This window comes from Electrona antarctica (assembly GCF_951216825.1).
Source record: "Electrona antarctica genome assembly, chromosome: 12".
Taxonomy (NCBI): domain Eukaryota; kingdom Metazoa; phylum Chordata; class Actinopteri; order Myctophiformes; family Myctophidae; genus Electrona; species Electrona antarctica.
Window position 1 is genome coordinate 8444781 of NC_136793.1, and position 21428 is coordinate 8466208.

General features: G+C 43.7%; 1 protein-coding gene across 1 annotated transcript in view; it reads left to right on the top strand.

Annotated features, from left to right (window-relative positions):
* Positions 1–21428, top strand: part of trpm3 (transient receptor potential cation channel, subfamily M, member 3) — a gene marked incomplete at both ends in the record, with an annotated part of 426331 nt that overhangs the window by 309390 nt on the left and 95513 nt on the right. Inside the window, 2 exons of the mRNA XM_079516029.1 lie at positions 284–424; positions 4796–4825. Of these exons, the coding sequence (XP_079372155.1) occupies positions 284–424; positions 4796–4825 (171 nt within the window). The remainder of the gene's footprint in view (positions 1–283; positions 425–4795; positions 4826–21428) is intronic.

The window sequence follows — 21428 nt, forward strand, 5'->3', positions numbered from 1 at the left end:
CAAAAGAGAAGAAAAAAAATGTTTTAAAGATGTTTCGGTCATTTGTCTTAAATATGTTTTGTTTTTAAAAAATCGTATTAAATTATAATGTCGTGATTCAAATCGTACCGTGAGTTGAGTTGAATCCTTACATGCCTAATCTTCTTTCTTATATCGTATTATTATCTTCCTTCTTGTATGTATCTTTGAATATCTATGGCTGCTGACCGTATAATAAGCAGCTGTTTTTTAAAAATGTTGTCTGTAAAACAAACTCTTCGGTGCTTGGGTTCGGTCTCCACAGGGCAACCTGCCGCCAGACTACCGCATCAGCCTCATCGACATCGGATTGGTCATCGAGTACCTGATGGGCGGGGCCTACCGCTGTAACTACACCAGGAAGAGGTTCCGGACGCTCTACCACAACCTCTTTGGGCCCAAGAGAGTGAGTCGCTGCACCTCGCATCACAACAAATCACCTTTATTTTGTATTCTTTTTTAAATTTTCATCCCGATTTTGTAACCCATTTTTCACCCCTGACTGTGCCAATTATCTAATGTGATCCTGGGCTCTACACACCCTCCGCCAACCTGGGGAGGGTGTAAGTAACTAAGTAATTTTTACTTAAGTACTGTACTCAAGTACAATTTTTAGGTATTTGTACTTTACTTGAGTATTTCCAATTTCCAATACTTTTACTTCTACTCCATTACATCTCAAAGCCACAATTTGTACTTTTACTCCACTACAATTCTTTGAAAACTTTAGTTACTAGTTAGTGATTTTAATTTTTTATTAGAAAACATAACCACTGCAACCCTATACATTTCGGCCATTTGAAAATAGCCGAACTACAAGCTCTACTACAAGATTTTCTACACATTTTGAAGTTCTGCAATATGAGTACTTTTACTTTTAGTACTTTAAGTAGTGGTGCCGAAATGATTTCGGCTCGTCGGACATTTTCATGTGGCACCGAAGCGCCGACTATTATACATTGTATAGTCTATAGTCCAGAACCGGACCGAGTTTGTTCCGGCTGTAAAATAAAATAGCAGTATATGAATCGGCCCTTAGCCTCAATGTGGTCGTTGGGACATCCTGTATAACTCCTGCAGGTCCGTTGAGGTGGCCCTAGTGGTGTGTGTGTGTGTGTGTGGGGGGACGGGGACGGGGGGTAGGGGGGATAAATGACCCTCCGTTGTCAAATTTAGCTCTTGAAACGGGGCTCTTAGATCCTCCAGGCTGTATGGGTTTGTGCGTGCGTATGTGTGCGTGCGTGATTGCGTGCGTGGTGTGTGCGTGATTGCGTGCGTGCGTGCGTGCGTGCGTGCGTGCGTGCGTGCGTGCGTGCGTGCGTGCGTGCGTGCGTGCGTGCGTGCGCGACAGAAGTAGGTGAGTTAAATATGTTGGGCTGGTTTTAGGCTGCGGCCTCTCGCTCTGCACAGGGGGGTCCACCACTATTTCTGTCATGTACGTAGCTTTATGCTGGGCTTGTTTTATAGGCTGGCCTCTCTACAAAGCATGCAGTGTTGATTTCGTCGACTAATACTGAGACCAAAAATGTTAGTCGACTGTATACCTTTTTCCACCGACGAAAACGTAATGGAAACTAAATGAAAACTAAGCTATGATGACAAAGATTATGACTAAATAAAATAATATCGACAATTTAGTCAACAAATAAAAACTAGACTAAAATGTTGGGAAGGGACTAGTGGACAAGAGATCCAGTATACTGTAAGTCATTTTACACTTCATGGTTGCATGCTGAAAATAGCAATCTACATGCTCACAACGTGTCGCGCTGTGACGCGTTGTGAGCATGTATAGATCGGCTATTTTCAGCAAGCGTAAAATCTGTCATTTCGACGCCATCATCAAGGCCCGCCAAAAACTAGACTAACTAGTGAAGGCGGCATGTGGTGCGACCGCCTTCTTCAGAAGCCAAGTAGAAAACTACTTGGCAGTAGTGTAAAGGAAAGAAAAATAACACACACAGAGGCCAACCGGATGCACACAGGAGATGAAAATGTCTTAAAAGGTACATTGGAGGTGCTTTGATCTGGGATCAGCAGGAATGTAGGCTGATCTGGGATCAGCAGGAATGTAGGGCGATCCAAGCGTGAAGAATATTAACACCTTGCTTGCCCGGACCTATTTAATCCATTACTAAAATGTGCCCATCATTTATAGCGCCCGGACCACTTTTACCGGCGCACCGGAAGTTGTTGTGAATGTCTGTGTAGCAGCTAACAATAGCCACACCACTCTAGAGTCGATCGACAACAACGGGAGGTAAGAATAAATCTATCGCGACTAGCGACTGGACAGCGGAGGGCCGTCAAACACAGGATCTTTTTTCAGAATTAGACGGGATGATTTAGATCGCGAGTTATGAACGTTTTAAGATTTTCGTTTTCGTCAGCTAAACAGGCAGGGAACATTTTCGATGGCGTGTCACTCTTGCGTGTCATCGAGGATTGGGCAACAAGCGCTCCTAGGCTGTGGAGCGATGCGATCGGTTTTGATATCATTAATCTCCGTCCTATTTATCAATCTCCGCCTTGGGCACTTGACCATGAACTTGAACTTGACGGAGATCTCCGCCCTGGGCCTCCATGGTGTTAAGCATATACACATCCTGCGGCACGGTCTGTGTCAGTATCATCACCATCACCCGATGATGATGATGATGATGATGATACTGACAAATGCGGAATAATGCATTTGGCAATCTACTGTACCTGGCACTCTGAAATGTCTATGATACGCTCCTCCTCGCCTCACCGTGTCCATGTCTGCCACAGCGTCGCCACAGCAGGTGTGATGCAATGGAATTGTGCACAGCTGTGTCCACGCTTCCATTTCCCTGTGTGACAGCGCGGCTGTGCGTGCGTGCGTGCGTGCGTGCGTGCGTGCGTGCGTGCGTGCGTGCGTGCGTGCGTCAGACAGCACAGGAAAATTGATAAAGCGAGCATGCAGGACCAAAAAACTAAGATCTGAGAGAAATGGAGTGTGGGGAGAGAGGGAGGGAGGGAGAGGGAGAGAGAGGGAGAGAGAGGGAGAGAGAGAGAGAGAGAGAGAGAGAGAGAGAGAGAGAGAGAGAGAGAGAGAGAGAGAGAGAGAGAGAGAGAGAGAGAGAGAGAGAGAGAGAGAGAGAGAGAGAGAGAGAGAGAGAGAGAGAGAGAGAGAGAGAGAGAGAGAGAGAGAGAGAGAGAGAGAGAGAGAGAGAGAGAGAGAGAGAGAGATCTGGAGCTAACATGATTTGTTTGCTTACTGAACATTTTGACAAGTGAAAAAGAGCTCTTTCTCACACACACACACACACACGCTCACGCTCACGCTCACGCACGCACTCGCTCACCCAGAGAGAACAAAGCTAGATAGAGATATCCACATTCTCCCCACAAGAGGATAGAGGCCTGCTGGGATATTTTTACCTTTTACATTGTGGTGTTCTTGCTCTCGATTAAGAGCGTCTGCTAAACACCTAAATTGTAAACAGAAAAGCACACACACCCAAACATTGTACCAGTTGTACACACCCCATGAAGGCTACACACCCAAACATTGTACCAGTTGTACACACCCCATGAAGGCTACACACCCAAACATTGTACCAGTTGTACACACTCCATGAAGGCTACACACCCAAACATTGTACCAGTTGTACACACCCCATGAAGGCTACACACCCAAACATTGTACCAGTTGTACACACCCCATGAAGGGAACATTGTACCAGTTGTACACACCCCATGAAGGGAACATTGTACCAGTTGTACACACCCCATGAAGGGAACATTGTACCAGTTGTACACACCCCATGAAGGGAACATTGTACCAGTTGTACACACCCCATGAAGGGAACATTGTACCAGTTGTACACACCCCATGAAGGGAACATTGTACCAGTTGTACACACCCCATGAAGGGAACATTGTACCAGTTGTACACACCCCATGAAGGGAACATTGTACCAGTTGTACACACCCCATGAAGGGAACATTGTACCAGTTGTACACACCCCATGAAGGCTTGAATTCATGGAGCTTTTTGTTTTTTCCCTTTTTTTGTTTTCTTTTTTGTCGCATTTCTAAGCCGATCGGAGACTCTCAACGGAGACTCTTTGAGACGCCGCTGGTCATCAAACTGTTGGCTTAGGAATACGAAACGAAAAAGAACAGGAAAAAAAACAAATTCTCAAACATATACTGCACTGTACTGTATATGTGCCATGTTGAACTTATAGAGTATAGAGCGCCGAAGTCCTGACGTCACTCGCTCGTCCCCTCGATTCCCCTGGTTCACGGAAGTATTTTCTCTATGGAGAATAACATGGGGCCATTTTAAAATCATCTAAGCATTGTGGTCCAAAAATAAGCTGTCTCGGCGTTATTGTCAGGGAGGTGTCTCCGTATCGTTTGCGACAGTCAGTCACTCATATATGATAGTCTGTTTCTAGCGAAAATGTAACTAATTCAGCAGCAGTAACAATAGCGTTTTCTCTCAGTCAGTTGATTCTTCATATCCATATGAGTGAAACGGCCGGGATGACATGTTTATTTTTCAAACACAGTTCTTATATGAGGCGATCTAAAATCCCCCTATGGGGATTACAATGCAAATAAAAAGTACATGAACCCGTGGAGTTGCGCCCTCTACCGATATTGACGTCAGACTTCGGTGCTCTATATAGCTGCTCTATAAAACGCTTTATCCACAAGCTGTTGTTCATTTTGTTTGTTTGTTTGTTTGTTTGTTTGTTTGTTTGTTTGTTTTTGTTTGTTTGTTCTTGTCTTGCTGTTCTAGCCCAAAGCGCTGAAGCTGCTGGGGATGGAGGTGAGTGCAGCTTCTCTTTCCACCAACGCTGTGTGTCTGTGCAGGCTGCAGGGACGTGCAGAGAATGTTAGAGAGGCAGGGGCTGAAATTCCCTAAAAGGGCACTTTTGAACAAAAATATCGAAAACAGCGGATCTACAAGCACCCAACGCGTCGCGCTGCGATGCGTTGAGAGCTTGTAGATCAGCTATTTTTGGGGCGTGAACCCGCACTCTTTAGCTACTGAAGATGCAGCGTACGACATGGATTTCTACGCGTATGAAAGATTATTTCAATGCAAAATGTCGCGTTGAAGTTCAGGAGTTTTTTTTTGTTTTGTTTTATGTTTTATCCCACAATTTTGTAACCCATTTTTTCACCCAGTGTCAATTATCTAATGTAATCCTGGGCGCTACACTTCCTCTGCCAACCTGGGGGGGCAGAGGACTGACCTCATGCTTCCTTCTATGCATGAGGAGTCCAAGCTGCTTCTTTTCACCTGACAGGGTAGAGTTTCCCCGGCCGAACGTAGCGCATGGAAGGAACACGTTATTCCGACCAGTTCCTTTCCCCTCCATCAGGTGCTAGCCAGGGGGAGGTAGTTTAGAGACCAGGATTACGGCATGTTTTTGTGAGGGTACCTACCCTAGGGGACACGGGGAGAACATGCAAACTCCACACAGAAAGGCCCTTTCGCCAACCCCGCCTCGGGTATGGGCACTGATGACGCGGAGGAGGGAACACACCCCCAGTGCCCACAGCGACCTTCTAGCTGTGAGGCGACAGCACTACCGACTGTGCCACCGTGCCCCGTAGTTCAGGAGAGTTTTGAAAAGAGGCAATTCTCTCCTGCTGCTGGCATGGAAAAGAGGGGCATTTGCATTATTTTCACCATGCTGCATTTGTGGCCTTTTTTGAAGTTAAAGGGCAGGGGCTCAAGCCCCCTTTGATGTCTATGTGTGCAAGTGCCTGTGTCTCTGTTTCTGCTCTCAAACACAGTAGTCCGGCAGCCGACAGGCTTCTTTTGTTTAAAGTGGGAAATTTGGTATTTCCCACTATAGTCTTTTTTTATTGGCCTAAAATATTGTCTATATACATATGTTCATGAATCCACTTGCTGACCGGCTGTCGGCATTGAGCAATTTTTACATGTGACCATACCATTAACATCCTATATGCAAGACTTTCAAATTGTCATTATGCTTTAAGTAACATGTGACATGTCAAACTAGGGGGTTTTCATGATTCTGAATCCATTTCAAGCATTAGTTTTGCACAAAAAACACTCCTTGGGCTAAAAACGGCCATAGCCACTTGCCCAAATGTGGGCAAATCCATGTGTGATGATTGCAATGGGGCCGTTTTAGCCCAAGGAGTGCTCCCCTGTTTGTATTGATTGATTGATTGAAATATTTATTAACAGTTTGCAGAATTACAGTACATTTCAAGCACAAACTCAATACAAAGACTGTTAACTGTGAGTGGACGACCCAATTAAGCATTACACTTGTTTACAAGAGGGTCCACCATGTTCAATTCATCAAAACATTTAGAGACGTACAAATAGACACTTCTATATAGTCAAAGAACAGAACAGGAATTCATCATAGAGGTAAAAAGGGAAAAGAAACATATACAGTGAGGGGAAAAAAGGGGGGGGGGGGGGGGGGTGGGGGGATTCAGATTTTTACGGGGGCCAGTTTCGAATTGCAGCCGTCCGTAGGTGCCCTTTGAGAGCGGTTTTGAAGGAGTCAAGGGATTTGCATGTCTTAATGACTGTTGATAGGGCGTTCCACATTTTGGTGGCATAGGAGCGAAAATAATTTAGTCCCTTGTTTGTGCCGAATCTGGGTTGTACATGGTTCGTTGCACTCCCTCTGGTGTTGTGGGTGTGGACTTCGTTAACATTAAGGAAGTATCTAGACAGGTACATGGGTATCTTGGTGGAGTATCGAATCTTCTAACCTTCAGCTGACAACTGGCTAAACATCAAAGTGTTCAGCTTTCAAACAAACCATCAATGCCAACACATTGACCTGATGATCTGAGTCCCCAGCTCTTATAGTGCTGCCATTGTTTAGTGATCACAACAACCGTGTGATGGTCACGCTTATCCCATTCTGACCTGAGATCGGATTCTAAAAATGTCTTCTACATCCTGACAGTTTTCTGAAAAAGCTATATTTCTATGTCAGTCGTTCTTCGATTTTTCAAAAATAGCAGATCTACAAGCTCGTAGCGCGCCACTCGGTGGCGCGCTATGAGCTTGTAGATCTGCTATTTTTCAATAGCTAAAGCATAACATAATGCTAACACCTGATGTATATTTATGCATCAAGTGACCCAATGTGTCTTTGTAGCAGTGATGGTCGAGTGGAAGAAAGGAAGCAAGCGCAGGTTCTAGTCGTCACATCTGATCAGTTTTATTGAAGAATCACTCAGTAACAAGGCTCCACGGGCAGAAAGCCCCGTGGAATACAGTAGAGTCACATCGTAGCTAATCAGTGTGAACTCTCAGCAGTTCACAACATTTGCAGTATTTACTAACTTCAAGATCCCGCCTCCCTGGAGACAGGCTACCTCCGCTTTTATGGGAGCCAATCAGCAAGTTTCTCTCACAGGATCTTCCAGTGAGAGGAGGAGGGATCATGGCATGTAGCTCATGTAATGAACTATATGTTTTATACCAAATAGGACAACTTATCTATCTATACTATATATGAAGTATGCAGAACACATGTAATGAAAAAGGTAGAATGTATTCTTAACCAGTCTAAACGATTATGCACAAATACCTTGTAGCCTCATGTCATTTCGATTCTAGAGCAGAGAGCAGGAGCCCTCTGAAACACACACAGCTGTTAGTTAGCAGTTCGAGATAGGTGCTGTCCCTGTGATTAGGTCAGGAACAGCACCCCCGACCCCCCTGGGGTGTTTAGCAGCATTCAACAAAAGGCTTTGTCTTCACAGCCTAATTGTAAATAACTCTAAGCAGTTTACTCTGTGTCACCACAGTATTGCTTGTCTCAATTTACAGAGCTCCTCATGTGCAGTCAGTGTGTCAACTGTCTATAAAATATCCATCACACCAAAAGGGGTTCCCGCCCAAAATGGGTTATTCATTGAACCTAAGTGTCACGGTGGGTTCACACGGGCAGAGGCGACGCAAGCCATGCCAGCGACATGAAGATGCAAAGATGCATCCGAGTTTGTAGCTGCTGCAAACGTTACAAAGCTAAACAAATGAGATGAACTGGCTTCAACTTCAGATACAAAGATACAACGGGACAAATATGCTGTGAATCTTTGTGTCTTTGCATCTGCCCCGTGTGAACGCAGCATCAGCACTGGAGCAAGATTATTACTGTGTTACTAATAGGCGTCCCTTTGGTTCCATTTGTACTCAGAGTTACAGAACCGTAAAGGTCCGGTTGGTTCCATTTGTACACTCAGAGTTACAGAACCGTAAAGGTCTGTTTGGTTCCATTTGTACACTCAGAGTTACAGAACCGTAAAGGTCTGTTTGGTTCCATTTGTACTCAGAGTTACAGAACCGTAAAGGTCCGTTTGGTTCCATTTGTACACTCAGAGTTACAGAACCGTAAAGGTCCGTTTGGTTCCATTTGTACCCTCAGAGTTACAGAACCGTAAAGGTCAGTTTGGTTCCATTTGTATCCTCAGAGTTACAGAACCGTAAAGGTCTGTTTGGTTCCATTTGTACCCTCAGAGTTACAGAACCGTAAAGGTCAGTTTGGTTCCATTTGTACCCTCAGAGTTACAGAACCGTAAAGGTCAGTTTGGTTCCATTTGTACCCTCAGAGTTACAGAACCGTAAAGGTCCGTTTGGTTCCATTTGTACACTCAGAGTTACAGAACCGTAAAGGTCAGTTTGGTTCCATTTGTACCCTCAGGGTTACAGAACCGTAAAGGTCCGTTTGGTTCCATTTGTACCCTCAGAGTTACAGAACCGTAAACGTCCGTTTGGTTCCATTTGTACCCTCAGAGTTACAGAACCGTAAAGGTTAGTTTGGTTCCATTTGTACCCTCAGAGTTACAGAACCGTAAAGGTCTGTTTGGTTCCATTTGTACCCTCAGAGTTACAGAACCATAAAGGTCAGTTTGGTTCCATTTGTACCCTCAGGGTTACAGAACCGTAAAGGTCTGTTTGGTTCCATTTGTACCCTCAGGGTTACAGAACTGTAAAAGTCAGTTTGGTTCCATTTGTACCCTCAGAGTTACAGAACCGTAAAGGTCTGTTTGGTTCCATTTGTACCCTCAGAGTTACAGAACCGTAAAGGTCTGTTTGGTTCCATTTGTACCCTCAGGGTTACAGAACCGTAAAGGTCCGGTTGGATCCCTGACATTTTAAACAGCATCATATGCTGTTACAAGGCTTTCACTTAGAGCTCCATGGGGATAAGCTATAGTCCCATATATGGAGACAACGGCGATATCCAGCGCTGACATCAGATTACTGTAGAAACCCCAAAGATGGATATACACAGTGGTGACATCATCGTGACACTAGACTTGCACAGCATAAAAGGCAGGCGTCTCCCAGCTTCTAAACCTCAGATACCAAGCTACGCACACGGTATCTCCACCGATCTCAAATCCTCAGAATCTACAGGACCCAAGCAAGACCCAGGACACAGGATACAGCACATAGGACAAGACTCAAGAAGACTTTGAGATTGTGCCAAATTCACTTCATTCATTCAATTGTGCACAAACTGCAGTGCCGCCTGAACAAAGTGGTGTTGTTAGTCGTGCATTGTGACGGTTTGTATTGTGTGTGACGTCAGCCCTGAACTCCACCTAGGCTATATAAAGTGTGAAAACTTAATTAAAAACCCCCTTTTTTAAGATTTCAGAAAAGAATTGGCAAGATTTTTCAAAGAGTGAGTGAAAAATAGGCTACAAAACACCTACTATCAATCCCATCACAGTCCATGTATAGCAGTCTGTCTGAGAATAAACCACTGCTCCTGCAAGGTATGATGTCTCCCCAGACTCAGGTCAGCTTTACCGAGCGTCCACATGGCTTAAAGTCTCACGCACAGAGGTCCCACAATGACATGGACTGTCAAATGCAGAGCAATGGCCAGATCCTCTCAGTCGCATGTCAGACGATCAGCAGCTCTCTAAACGGCCAGAGACACGAAGACACGAACCAACCAAGATCTGGCTGTCATCAACAGCTTACTGAGATTATTGTAACTCAGCCAGGAGAAGTGAAGACTCATCGGACGACTTACACGGGAAGGAAACCCCACATCTGTGCACACTGTGACAAGAGTTTCAGTTCTTTATGTCACCTGAAGAGACACCAGCGTATCCACACTGGAGAAAAACCCTACCTCTGTAAACAGTGTGACAAGAGTTTCAATCAGTCGGGTGACTTGAAGACACACCAGCGTATCCACACGGGAGAAAAACCCTACCACTGTAAATATTGTGACAAGAGTTTCAGTCATTTAAGTAACCTGCAGACACACCAGCGTATCCACACGGGAGAGAAACCCTACCGCTGTAAACATTGTGACAAGAGTTTCAATCATTCAGGTCACTTGAAGACACACCAGCGTATCCACACGGGAGAAAAACCTTTCCACTGTAAAGAGTGTGACAAGAGTTTCAGCGCTTTTAACAACCTGAAGACGCACCAGCGCATTCACACTGGAGAGAAACCCTACATCTGTAAACAGTGTGAGAAGGGTTTCAAACAGCTAGGTGATTTGAAGATACACCTGCGTGTCCACACAGGAGAAAAACCTTTCCACTGTAAACACTGTGACAAGAGTTTCAGTGCTTTAAAGAACTTGAAGACACACCAGCTCATTCACACTGGAGGAAAAACCCTACACTGTAAACACAGAGAAGAGTTTCACAATGTATCCACACAGGAGAAAAACCCTACCGCTGTAAACGTTGTGAGAAGAGTTTCACAATGTATCCACACGGGAGAACACTTGGTGTCAGAGACCATAAAACAACAAGACGGGCGTGAAAGCATAGATATTAAAAAAATAGATGCCTCATTGGCCGCTGCAGTTCGTTGGAGCGTTGTGTGTTGAAGGAGGGGTGGAAGAATTCACACTGGGAGAGGAAGTATACGCCGGAAGTGTGGAAGGCACGTTACGTCACGCTGCCACTCAAGTGATTACTGGCCGGCCAATCACAGCGCATCTTTTCCGGGACTTATCAGACCCGAACATGCGCTCTGTGACGCACGCTCATGCTTCCGCGGGGCTTCGAAAGGAATCTCGGGAAAGTTTTGCCCTCCCTTGAGCACAGACGCTCCAGGGCCGGAAAGGGCGTCTACGTTTATATGTCTATGCGTGAAACAGCCCCATGAAAACAAAGGAAATGCAACCACCGCTATGCATGATGGGATACATGTCCTGCAGTACCCTCTCTGAACGAGAGAGATTCCAATGCTGTTTTCTCACATTAGGAGTTTTAACTTGACTTCAGTTCTATTTGCTGTTTCAGAACTATTCACTCAATCTAACAAACCAATACATCATTGTTTTGCTGTGATTCCCATGCTTTCATAGCACATGGAAAAGATAGGTCACATTTACCATGAAAACCTGCACCTCCCGTCAGTTAGTCACCCCACGCCTTCATATATGGTCACGCCTCGTGACATCACCCCTCCATATATGGTCATGCCTTGTGACATCACACCTCCATATATGGTCACGCCTTGTGACATCACGCCTCGTGTCATAGCCATCTCCATATATGAAGATCTCGACACTGACCTCATCTAACCCTGGATAACCATACATGGAGAAGACTGGATCATCACCCTTAGATCTCCATATATGGAGCTGACCTGTTCTTGATCCTACCCTACCCGTCCTTCCTGTTCTGACATTCCATATGCTGATCTGACCTCATCAAACCCTGTACACTCAAGACACTCTCCTTATATGGCCAGTACAGATGACATGACGTTTGAGGAGGTCACAGAGAGCCTGGTTGTCCAGTGCTTTGTATAGGTGCTTAGTAGTGTTTTTAAATGGATTCTTTGTTTGACCGGGAGCCATCGAATGTCACAGAGGACTGGTGTAAATGTGTCTCTTGAACGGGTACTGGTGAGCAGGCGGACAGCGGAGTTCTGGACATATTGTAGTTTATTCAGGACTTGGGAGGTGGTGCCATATTTAGAGGATGCCGTTGCAGTAATCACGGCAGGATGTAATGAAAGCATGGATGAGTGTTTCAGCTGCAGAGAATGACAGACAGGTTCGGAGACAGGCAATGTTCTTGAGGTGGAGGAGCGCAGTTTTGGTAAAAAGAATAAAAAAGCACAAACCTAACCTTTAACCTCACAAGACTAAACCTAAACCCAACCTTAACCTCGTAAAACTAAGCCTAACAACCTTAACCTCACTACTCTAAACCTAATATACGGCAATTTCACTAGTCACAGTAATATCCATGCAACACTTTTAGTAGTGACTCGTATCATTGAATAATTCTCCACTTCGTATTTGTTATTTGTTATTTATTTATAAAATAAATACAAGGTGTATACAAATAAATTGGTAATCATAATGAGACAAGCAAAGAAAGAATACTATAACAAAAGGTTAGAAGAAAACAAAAATAATCTTAAAGGAACTTGGAAAATCTTAAATCAGGTAATGGGGAATAAAAATACATCTACAGAATTGCCCACTTATTTTACTAATGACAACAAGAGAGTGATAGAAAATATAAATGAAGTGGTAAATGAATTCAATTCTTTTTTTGTAAATGTAGGGCCAAGTCTGGCCAATTCCATTCCACAACATGCTGGGCAAAATGATGGGGGGAAGTAAAATAATGCAGTCCATGTTTCTAGGAGAAGTGAGTGAAAATGAAATTAAATCAATTGTAGCAAAATCAAAGAACAAAACATCAACTGATTGTGATGGGATAGATATGATCATTGTGAAGAAGACTATTGACTGTATAATTAAACCTTTTAGTTATATCTGTAATCTTTCTTTTAGTACAGGAGTTTTCCCAGACAGGATGAAAATGGCAAAGGTTATACCACTTTTTAAAACAGGAAACAAACATGATTTTACTAATTATAGACCAGTGTCGCTGCTTTCCCAGTTTTCTAAAGTACTTGAAAAACTGTATGTACAAAGATTGGACTCATTTATTGAAAAGAATAACTTACTGAGTGAGAGTCAGTATGGCTTTCGGACCAATCGGTCCACAGCTCTGGCACTCATGAAAATAACCGATGAAATAACAACAGCAATAGATAATCATAAACACACAATAGGTGTCTTTATTGACCTTAAAAAAGCGTTCGACACAATTGATCATACTATTTTAATATCTAAATTGAATAATTATGGGGTAAGAGGTGTAGTTCTAGATTGGTTAATCAGTTACCTTCACAACAGGCAACAATATGTACAGTTGGGGGGTCATAAATCTGATTCCATGAAGCTTGAATGTGGGGTACCACAAGGCTCGGTCTTGGGACCTAAACTTTTTATTTTGTATATTAATTATATTTGTGAAGTGTCAAAGTTAATGCAGTTTGTTTTGTTCGCGGACGACACTAATTTCTTTTGTTCAGGGGATAACTTAAAAAGTGTAGCAGAAAGCATTACAAATGAAATGGTTAAATTAAAAAGGTGGTTTAATAAAAATAACAAGTTTATGATTTTCTCTAATTTGAAAAAGGATGAAATTATTCTCACTATAGATGGAGTGAATATTGAAAGAGTGAATGAATTTAGGTTTTTGGGTGTTATATTAGATGAGAAATTATCATGGAAAAATCATATAGCATATATAAAAGCCAAGGTGGCCAAAAGTCTTTTTATTTTGAACAAAGTAAAATATGATTTGGATACGAATTTATTGAGGATGTTGTATTGTACACTGGTTTTACCATATTTTATTTACTGTTTGGAAGTATGGGGTAACTCATTCAAGAGTAATATGACTCCTTTGATTATGTTACAAAAAAGAGCGTTAAGAATCATGTATAAAGAAGATTTCAGAGCACACACCAATAGGCTTTTTATGTTATCAGGTGTTTTGAAAATCATGGATTTGGTAGAATTACGAACATTATTAGTGGGGTTCAGAGCGAAAAACAAAGCATTACCAATACAGTTACAGAAGTCATTTGTGTTTAGCTCAGAGGATGAGGACCACAGAAGAAGACATGATTTTAAACATCTGTTCGCTCGGACTACACTAAAACAAATGTGCACTTTTGTTACAGGTATAAAGTTATGGAATTCACAAAACCAGGAGTCGAAGAGTTGTACAACAGTGTTTCAGTTTAAGAAAGTGTTTAAAAAAGAAAAAAATATAAAATATGAATTAGAAGGTTAGATATAAGTGTTATTTTGTTTCCTCAGCGTTGTCTTTGTTTGTTCTCTTGTTGAGCTCTATGTCCTTTGTCTTTGTTGTTTTTTTTCTTTCTTTTTTGATGTAAAAATGTATGGTTGGTGGCAGCATCAATTGGTTGTTTTTTTATTTATTTTTATTTGATGTAATCATGTATGGCTGGTGGCAGCATCAATTAGATGTTTTTTTTAATGATAGGGGCAGGTATAAATAAGATTTATCTTCTTCCTGCTCCTTTTCTTTTCTGTATGGAATATGTATACAAAAAAAATAAGTACAAAGTAAAAATTAATATGATCATGTAAAACCATAACTGAAATGAAATAAATAAATATGAAATGAAATGTTATAAAACTCACAACATCCAAGGAATGGCGGAGATCGTCCTCGTGTATTTTATGGGAATTTATTGAAAAGTCCAATCCCTTATTTCCTCCTGAGCTTCTCTCAAAAAGGATCCACTTGAAAATAATAAACGGGTTTAACAACATCAAAGAAAAATAATAAAAACACGATAGGTTACATTCCTTACGATTACGAAGGTTACGGTCAAAAACGTGTGTCGTTCCACTGTTGCATCAGCTCAACTCTGAACTCACTTTCGCTTTTCTCTGATGTCACTGGTCAATTTCACATGCGCAGTTCGCCGCAGTAGTTAAAATATTGCAATAAACAATACCTAATATTAGGAAACAAACACTACAACAATATGCAAATACTAATAATAATAATACTATGTCACCTCGTTATAATAACAATAATAAACCAAACATGCAATAATATTGTAAATTGTACAAAGTGTTTTAGGTCAGTTTTGGCCCCTACACCTAACCTAAACCATGCCTAACCTTAACCTCCCACTAGCGTATATAACATTTATCGGAACATACGCACGCCCATGTTGGGATTTGAACCCGTGATTGGGTAAATCTAAAGAGAGGGAGCCACACCCGCTTTCTGGCAGAAAGCCTTCAGGGCTAATTCTCCCTAATGTATGACGCTGTTGAAAAACAGCTAAATAAAACATATAGTATATAATATTATGCAAATGATGAACATAGACAGTGATAGTCAGGTGAGACATCACATCACCTGTCATTCATTGGGTACAAAACTATTGATAACTAATAATTCAATTAAAAATATTGATAACTTAATCAATAATTGAAATGCTTTTGGCTCTGCATTGAGTAGCGGACTCTCAACTTCACATTAGGCCCCTCCCACTAACTTCGGAAGCCAAATAAACTGTATATGTTATCTTAGCCGATCTACAAGCTCACACATCAGCTGTTTCTTTGTAATGGATGCATATTATAGGCTTTAAGTGGCGTTGTCACCATCATTTTACTTGACGATTCGTTGTCACATCAATAATTGTCATTAATTAACTGTTTTTTTGCATTGAACATTGTAACATTGAAATGTAATCTAAATTCTTTTAGGCTTTATTTACCAATAACCCAATCAAACATAAATAATGTACCATGGCTAAAATATAGGCCATATTTAATGCATTTACGGTATACTCAGAATGTTGTTATAACCAATGTTCGCTCTAATTTTTCATCGGTCTGAGCAAACACTCCAACCTTCTGAGCGCAACTTGAACAACTGCTGAGGAACATACGATGAGTGCACTTTGTACATTACGCTCATGTCAAGTTATGGCTTATTCAAACCTAATTACAGAAGAAAAAAACAAAGCATATCCATTATTATTCAGTATTATAGCTGTGAACAGGAATAAATGTTGACAAAATGTTGTGTACATAAATACAAAAGGCCTAAAGGAGTCAACAAAATAACATTGACATACTGATTTATATATTGACAGATGTCTAAAAATGGCTAGTCCTGGCAGAGAAGTGACAGGCATTATGATTTATACAAGACAGTATCCTCAAAGATTATGCATGTGGTCTATATCAGTGGTTCCCAAACTTTTGCATGTCAAGGACCCCCAGATTGACACTAATTATCCCCGTGGACCCCCATTAGAAAAGATATGACCAGGGACCCCCATAAGACAAGATTTGTACGGCTCTAGCAGTGATTCTCAACCCGTTTAATTTCAAGGTCCCCCAGTTTGACATGCATTAATAGTTAATGGCATTTATATCTCTGGGACCCCCAATTTATATTGTAAAATCAATGTTAATTTAACTCTAATTTAACTTGAGGGTGTACAAGGTTCCATGTTCCATGTCTGTGCGGCGTGCGCTACACAGATTTGTTCTGCGCGGGATGTTCCTGAGCCGTGCACAGGCGCATGTTAGGGGGAACATTGGTTATAACCAGTGCAAATAGCTAATCATCAAGCTCACAACGTGTCACAAGGGAGCTTGTAGATCAGTTACACCAGTGTTACTGCTCTCTGACTACATCACATCTTTAGAGTGTCCTGTATGAGTTCTCTGGTGACGTTTGAGATTACTGCGGTGGCTGAACCTGGTCCCACACTGGTCACAGGCGTAGGGTTTCTCTCCTGTATGAATTCTCTGGTGACTTTGGAGATGACTGTTCAGACTGAACCGTTTCCCACACTGGTCACAGGCGTAGGGCTTCTCTCCTGTATGAATTCTCTGGTGAAGTTGGAGAGTTTTACTTTCTCTAAACCGTTTCCCACACTGGTCACAGGCGTAGGGCTTCTCTCCTGTATGAATTATCTGGTGACGTTTCAGAGTACCTTTCAAGCTAAACCTAGTACCACACTGGTCACAGTGGTAGGGCTTCTCTCCTGTATGAGTTCTCTGGTGACGTTTGAGATAATTTTTCTTGCTGAACCAATTCCCACACTGGTCACAGTGGTAGGACTTCTCTCCTGTATGAATTCTCTGGTGACTTTTGAGAGTACTGATATGGCTGAAGCTAGTTCCACACTGGTCACAGGTATAGGGCTTCTCTCCTGTATGAATTCTCTGGTGACTTTTGAGAGTACTGCTATGGATGAACCTAGTCCCACACTGGTCACAGGGGTAGGGCTTCTCTCCTGTGTGAATTCTCTGGTGCTGTTGCAGATTACTTTTCAAGCTGAACCTAGTACCACACTGGTCACAGTGGTAGGGCTTCTCTCCTGTATGAATTCTCTGGTGACGTTTCAGATTACCTTCCAAGCTGAACCTAGTCTCACACTGCTCACAGGCATAGGGCTTCTCTCCTGTGTGAATTATCTGGTGCTGTTGCAGATTACTTTTCAAGCTGAACCTAGTACCACACTGGTCACAGTGGTAGGGCTTCTCTCCTGTGTGAATTCTCTGGTGCTGTTGCAGATTACTTTTCAAGCTGAACCTAGTACCACACTGGTCACAGTGGTAGGGCTTCTCTCCTGTATGAATTCTCTGGTGACGTTTCAGATTACCTTCCAAGCTGAACCTAGTCCCACACTGCTCACAGGCATAGGGCTTCTCTCCTGTATGAATTCTCTGGTGCTGTTTCAGATTACCTTTCAAGCTGAACCTAGTACCACACTGGTCACAATGGTAGGGCTTCTCTCCTGTATGAATTACCTGGTGATATTTGAGATCACTGCTCTGGCTGAACCATTTCCCACACTGGTCACAGTTGTAGGGCTTCTCTCCTGTATGAGTTCTCTGGTGATTTTTTAGATGACTGCTTGTGCTGAACCGTTTCCCACACTGGTCACAGTTGTAGGGCTTCTCTCCTGTATGAATTCTCTGGTGAAGTTTGAGTTCACTGCTCGTGCTGAACCTAGTCCCACACTGGTCACAGTTGTAGGGCTTCTCTCCTGTATGAATTCTCTGGTGTTGTTTCAGATGACTTTTCTGGCTGAACCTAGTCCCACACTGGTCACAGTAGAAGGCCTTTTCTCCTGTATGAATTCTCTGGTGAAGTTGGAGATGACTGCTCTGGCTGAACCTAGTCCCACACTGGTCACAGTGATAGGGCTTCTCTCCTGTATGAATTATCTGGTGTTGTTTCAGATGACTTTTCTGGCTGAACCTAGTCCCACACTGGTCACAGTGATACGGCTTCTCTCCTGTATGAATTCTCTGGTGACACGTCAGGGCACTTTTCTTGCTGAATCTAGTCCCACACTGGTCACAGGCATAGGGCTTATGTCCTGTATGAATTCTCTGGTGTTGGTTGCGATGTCTATTTCTGCTGTAGATATGTTTGAGTTTGGCAGGAAAGACATCTGGAATGGAGAATGGGGAAAAACCATGAACAATAATACAATCGGCGCACTCACTCACTCACTCACCCTCTCTTTCTCTTTTATCTCTCTCTCTCTCTCTCTCTCTCTCTCTCTCTCTCTCTCTCTCTCTCTCTTTCTCTCTCTCACACACATGTCACGCATGCACACACACACACACACACACACACACACACACACATACACACACACACACACACACACACACACACACACACACACACACACACACACACACACACACACACACACACACACACACACACACATATTTTAACATCTTTATTTGCATTCACATTTAACAAGAAAATCTTGAACACAAACAATAGTAGAAGCGCAAACTTGGAAAACTCTACAACAAGTGCTTCAGGATACAGATCACGGGTACAGAAAGCATCGCCTTCTCCATATATGGAGACTACCTTAGCTCTTGACTTGGACATGCCCCTCACGACTGATTTATGGACATTACCGAGGCTTCCAAATATGAACACAAGTAGTTTACATTCGTAGCCATGCAGGGAAGCACACGAGACAGGACACACACACACACACACACACACACACACACACACACACACACACACACACACACACACACACACACACACACACAGACACACCAGAGCATGTGAGCAGTGTGGAGGGGCCAGCACACATACTGGCCCTGTTGGTTATAGCCTGGTAAGCCCGCCCTATATTTGCATACTGGGCCCTGGTTGGTCCTCGACTACTGCTGGTCCGCCGGAGTACGCCCACAATTGAGCGACACCCGACCCAATGTTTGCCTGGGGCAAATATTATGCATTCCAAAAGAGAGGAGCGGGGTGGGGGGGAGGGATCAACATCTGGAATCCATCTGGATCAAGGAGCGGGCTTTCCCTCATGCTCTGACACGCACGCACGCATGCACACACACAGCACACGCACGCATGCACGCACACACACACACGCACACACACAGAGAGCAGCGAGCTTCCTCGTGCAGTTTCATTTTTATTTTATTTAACCACAGTTTAGTGCTATAGGAGGAAGCACTACTCCGTTTTTTCCACCAAGTACTGACAACATTTGTGTTGAAGAGTAAATCAAAGTGCACAGTGACTGAAAACATGCACATACCTTTGCTGTGTAGCTTTATCACAGGCTGCTTCAGCATGGCTGCCTGGTAGATCTGTTCCTTCAGCATGGAGGTCTGGTAGATCTGTTCCTTCTCTATTCTGTGTAGCTTTATCACAGGCTGCTTCAGCATGGCTGCCTGGTAGATCTGTTCCTTCTCTATTCTGTGTAACTTTATCACAGGCTGCTTCAGCATGGCTGCCTGGTAGATCTGTTCCTTCAGCATGGCTGCCTGGTAGATCTGTTCCTTCTCTATTCTGTGTAACTTTATCACAGGCTGCTTCAGCATGGCTGCCTGGTAGATCTGTTCCTTCTCTATTCTGTGTAACTTTATCACAGGCTGCTTCAGCATGGCTGCCTGGTAGATCTGTTCCTTCTCTATTCTGTGTAGCTTTATCACAGGCTGCTTCAGCATGGCTGCCTGGTAGATCTGTTCCTTCTCTATTCTGTGTAACTTTATCACAGGCTGCTTCAGCATGGCTGCCTGGTAGATCTGTTCCTTCTCTATTCTGTGTAACTTTATCACAGGCTGCTTCAGCATGGCTGCCTGGTAGATCTGTTCCTTCTCTGACAACATCTCTCTTTCAAAAAACCCCAAATAGTTAATCCCTCTCGGTCTGACTCGCTGACATGTTGACTCAGTCCTCTGCTTCGCTTCCTGACCAAACTCCCCCAGATCAACAGTGGACAGAACAGAGCTTACATAACCAGAACCAACCCACTCTCCATCCACTCTCCACCCACCCTCCACTCACCCTCCACCCATTGGTTAGGCTTGAAGCGCCTGCCCCTGTACCCAACTTATATTAAACCCATTCTGGGCTAAGCATTATGTTATACTTTAGCTATTGAAAAATAGCAGATCTACAAGCTCATAGCGCGGCACCGAGTGCCACGCTACGAGCTTGTAGAAAAAGCTTGTAGAAAAAGTGCTTGTAGAAAAATCGCAAAAATGTTTCATCAGAGCTTATGGGTGGTCCCTGAATGGGGGGTCGGCGGCCGGTAGAATCGTCCTCAGGTCTAAATGGGTTAAGCCATACTGTGTAGCCAGGTAGCCTCATCGGTCCATGATGACCTTACTGTGTAGCCAGGTAGCCTCCTCGGTCCATGATGACCTTACTGTGTAGCCAGGTAGCCTCCTCGGTCCATGATGACCTTACTGTGTAGCCAGGTAGCCTCCTCGGTCCATGATGACCTTACTGTGTAGCCAGGTAGCCTCCTCGGTCCATGATGACCTTACTGTGTAGCCAGGTAGCCTCCTCGGTCCATGATGACCTTACTGTGTAGCCAGGTAGCCTCCTCGGTCCATGATGACCATACTGTGTAGCCAGGTAGCCTCCTCGGTCCATGATGACCATACTGTGTAGCCAGGTAGCCTCCTCGGTCCATGATGACCTTACTGTGTAGCCAGGTAGCCTCCTCGGTCCATGATGACCATACTGTGTAGCCAGGTAGCCTCCTCGGTCCATGATGACCTTACTGTGTAGCCTGGTAGCCTCCTCGGTCCATGATGACCTTACTGTGTAGCCAGGTAGCCTCCTCGGTCCATGATGACCTTACTGTGTAGCCAGGTAGCCTCCTCGGTCCATGATGACCTTACTGTGTAGCCAGGTAGCCTCCTCGGTCCATGATGACCTTACTGTGTAGCCAGGTAGCCTCCTCGGTCCATGATGACCTTACTGTGTAGCCTGGTAGCCTCCTCGGTCCATGATGACCTTACTGTGTAGCCAGGTAGCCTCCTCGGTCCATGATGACCTTACTGTGTAGCCAGGTAGCCTCCTCGGTCCATGATGACCTTACTGTGTAGCCAGGTAGCCTCCTCGGTCCATGATGACCTTACTGTGTAGCCTGGTAGCCTCCTCGGTCCATGATGACCTTACTGTGTAGCCAGGTAGCCTCCTCGGTCCATGATGACCTTACTGTGTAGCCAGGTAGCCTCCTCGGTCCA